Raw genomic sequence first — 3,856 nt, 5'->3', positions numbered from 1 at the left:
AAAGATTAATGAGGTTCACAATATGTTTCCAAATTGTGTCCACGATAAGAAAAGGATTGAGAAAAAACCAAAAGCGATGAAATCACCTGGAAATAAGTTACAATGAATATAGGTGGTCTAAAACTGGATTCAAATTTTTTAATAGCGTTATATGAAACACACACACACAACACATACACACGCACACGAAGAGGCCAACACATAGCGAAAATGTACACATATATGGGTGTCGGATTACCGAAATTAAAGCTACGTCCAAACAAAATTTCCACAATATCCAACAAATGGGGTGACGAAATCTTATAAGTAAAATTAAAGCAATGAAGAGGACATAAGCTAACACTGGACAGCGTAAAGCAAAACCGTCTCAATCTCAGTACCTACACAATAGACAGTGCCGAAGGCTAGCCATACCCATGATAGCCGCGGTGGAGCTTACAAAGCTCCTCCCTAATCCTTATATATATATATTCCTTTTCGCCTATTCTCCACGACTTAACTACAAACAACGACATCCTCGTATATCCGCCACCATTTGACAACAAACTACGATATTCTTCTATTCACTGAAACATTTCCCGTAACGTTTTCCCAACTCAACGACCTATCAACTAACCAGCAGTCGAATTGTTGTCCAAGGCAACGATAAGGAGTTTGTTAGTTGATCATATTACTTGCTTTTTGTATAACTCATTTATCATTGCTTACCAATTCATCGTGTTATATACATACATATTTTATACTCTTTTTCTTGTTGTTAACTAGTAGTATTGTGCACGAATAACAATAAAGTAATCTAAAATCAACTGACATATAAATATATACATGCAAAAATCATGTGCAAATACACACACACATACACGTACACATACACATACGCATACGCATACATACATACATACATACACACACACACACACCACACACTCACACCACACACACACACACATGCAGAAGCCAACACACAGCGAAAATGCACACATATATACACACACACACACACATTTAAATTACCTCTTCAAGTATATTTGTCCAGCTCTCATTGAAATCAAAGATAATTCATATACACTAGTACAAAGCTAAAGTAATAAAAATAATGATAATAATAACAATAATAATAATAATAGTAATGATTATAATAACAATAATAATAATAATGATAGTAATAGCAATAATAGTAATAATTAATAATGGTGATATTAAATGATAGTGATGGTAATAGTAGTAAAGGTTGAAAAGATAGAAAGAAAGAGATATCTTCGAATAACGAATGGATAGCAGAGCAAGAAAGAAGAGCAGATAAGTTATATATTTAAAATTTTTCGCTCTCTTACTTTTTGGTGACATTTGAATGGAATACGACATTGCATATTAATAAGTTTTAGTAATGAACATCCAACGAAAACAGTAATTTCAGGGATATGGAATCGATGATAACCGAACTGAGAGACGGCAGATTGTTTGATTCATAATGATTGGTTGGATCAAGAAGTAATCTGTTTGTTATAGCATCTGAAAAATGGCCAGAATTAGAGGTAAAACATTCCTTTGGAATAATGGAATAATTAATACCGAAACAAGAAATGCTCCATAAAATATCATTCTGCAGCACAGTTAATGAAAATAAGATGGATGGGATTTATTTCCAGAAATTGTTTGATACTTTTCGAAATGAACGGATTGCAATGTTGTATATTATAAGATTTAAATTTTGAATTTAATAATGTTTAAATACTATTCTACATACAATCGCCTTCATTTGAAATAATTAGCAAAATTGAGAGTTAATTAGAAGTTGAAAAATGAGAAATTTTTTCAAGACAGTGGTTTTATTCGACAGACTTGACCATCAAAAGAATACTGGGTGATTTTTTGTACTGTAGAATGCATACATGGATTACCCAGATTGGGTGGGTCAATTATAGAGCTTTCAAAAGTCTCCTTTCTCAATGACGATCAAGAGAATGATGCAATCCTTCGATGTATTTGCATATTTGCACATATTTTTTTCTAGAATTTTGCTTGGGAAAAAATATTATATATAATCGTTACTTTGGCTAATGTACGATTTATTTAATTATTTAATTTGTATGTGATTTTTAAGCAAAGATTACGTAATATTTTTAAGTAACAGTTTATGACACCATTCAAGTGAAAGTTTATGTAGTATAAAGGGAATATTATACACTAACAAATGTGAGGCTTATTTAGGTGGGTGGAATGAAGTCATAACGTTATGAACCTTTTACAATCGATGAAGAATACTTCTTCAAGCATATTTACCATGCATTTTTTATACTTTATAAATATTTGATAAATTTTCTGATTTTTCAGAGTGCTTGCAAATTCGGAAAATCCCGAAATTGCAAGTCTTTTAGGCTTTTTGAAAAGGGAGCCGGTAATGCTCCAAACGTTTCAAAGATTTGTGAGCGAGACGATAGAGGTAATTATTTATCTTCCTTTTTCTTCTTTTTTTTCTTCCTTCTTTCTTCTGTCATTAACTAATTGCGATGTGAAGTAAGGGTACGATAAGACTGTTTATTCGTAGCCTTTTCAGTTCGAAACCTTGCTCATGACCCGCTTAGAGGAGGCGGAGAGGAGGTTGGAGGAATTTGAAGGGCGAAATGCCCCAGAAGAAATGAAAGAAGGATCGGCGCTTGAGGAGCCGTAATTTAACGAAGAAGAGGCAGAGTGGGCCCCTTTGCCTGAAAATGATGGTGATGAAGCCGAAAATTGGCCATCCGGAACGGAGTGAGCCACTCTGTTAGAGGAAAATCCTGAGGTGTCGGGGCATCAGTGGAGATAAGTGGCGTTGAGGAACCGGAGGGAGAAATCCGAAAAATCGTCTTGTAAGCCTTACTATAATGTATGCTTTAATATAGGAAGGGGACTAAATCAAACACTGAATTTTGCTCATCACATGAAACGAGTAAATCTAAGTTTGATTTTATTGCAGAAGAACAAGAATGATCAAAATTTCGGTTCCAGCCACACACACAACGTTGGATACAGTGATTCCGGAAGCATTTCACCCTGAAGATTTGGGGGATCTTCCGGAACAACTTCGAAGGGAGTTAGAATTACCAGAAGCAGAATCGTAGATGGTACTTCGAGAAGAAGGAAATGTCAGCATCGGTAATTTATAAATTTTTTTGCACTGAAAATGATTAAATGCTTGCTGTCTTCCGAAAGAGTGCACTATATTTTAGCTTACTATCACTTTCATCATGGAAACCAAAAAAATGACAAAATTTCCATATTGATAAGCAATCCGCTCTAATGAATGCTCTCTGCAAACAGTATTTTTTTTAAGTTTTAGTGTGCGGTATCTGCGACAGGCAATTCGATACACTAAAAGGGTGGCGCATTCACGTCTCGATGAAACACAAGCAGGAAGGTATTTTTGAAAGTATTGCTGTCATAAAATTAATTTATAGTATTGAAACCAACAAATAAACAATGGAAAAAGAAAAGATAGTGATTGATTGTTTATAAATGGTTAGACATAAAATTGAAATATGCAAAGACTTTTTGTCTGCAAATTTTAAATTAAATCAAATTTTATCTCATCAGCAAACTTTCTGTAGGACTATTTTTTTTAACTTTGGATTTTTTATGGAAATGTATTTTTGCAAAATCTTCCATTTTTTGCCTTTTCACTTTTGTCTTTCCGTCAGTCTCTTCTCTCTCTACCTCTTTAGCTTGAATGAGATAGAATTTAAAAAACAGAATTTAATGTTAAAATAATGTTATTATTTCCTTAGGCTATTAACTCTGAAAATTCTGTATCATCCATTTTCTTTGTGTCGGTTACTGCTAATTTTCTCGGGATTTCTTGAAATATACTTGAAATTTT

At 33.6% G+C, this 3,856-nt stretch overlaps 3 protein-coding genes across 3 annotated transcripts in view; all 3 read left to right on the top strand.

Moving 5' to 3' along the window:
* The first annotated feature begins 87 nt into the window (after window positions 1-87).
* On the top strand, window positions 88-1,370 carry LOAG_13399 (hypothetical protein). Its single transcript, XM_020448678.1, has 2 exons — window positions 88-212; window positions 836-1,370. Exons 1-2 carry the CDS (start codon window positions 103-105, stop codon window positions 1,044-1,046), a joined length of 321 nt encoding a protein of 106 aa, XP_020304892.1. The 5' UTR covers window positions 88-102; the 3' UTR covers window positions 1,047-1,370.
* A 514-nt stretch (window positions 1,371-1,884) lies between these two features.
* LOAG_13397 (hypothetical protein) lies at window positions 1,885-3,101 on the top strand (the record flags this gene model as incomplete). The annotated part of the gene is made up of 4 exons (XM_020448677.1): window positions 1,885-1,910; window positions 2,335-2,443; window positions 2,558-2,667; window positions 2,957-3,101. 4 exons carry the CDS (start codon window positions 1,885-1,887, stop codon window positions 3,099-3,101), a joined length of 390 nt encoding a protein of 129 aa, XP_020301199.1.
* LOAG_12609 (zinc finger protein) overlaps window positions 3,102-3,856 on the top strand; it is a gene marked incomplete at both ends in the record, with an annotated part of 1,912 nt that continues 1,157 nt past the window's right edge. The window contains 2 exons of the mRNA XM_020448569.1: window positions 3,102-3,135; window positions 3,320-3,397. Of these exons, the coding sequence (XP_020301299.1) occupies window positions 3,102-3,135; window positions 3,320-3,397 (112 nt within the window). The remainder of the gene's footprint in view (window positions 3,136-3,319; window positions 3,398-3,856) is intronic.

This window comes from Loa loa, assembly GCF_000183805.2.
Source record: "Loa loa unplaced genomic scaffold supercont3.434, whole genome shotgun sequence".
Classification (NCBI taxonomy): Eukaryota; Metazoa; Nematoda; class Chromadorea; order Rhabditida; family Onchocercidae; genus Loa; species Loa loa.
The sequence above is the reverse complement of the archived record's forward strand: the minus strand, read 5'-3'. Positions and strand labels throughout refer to the sequence as shown.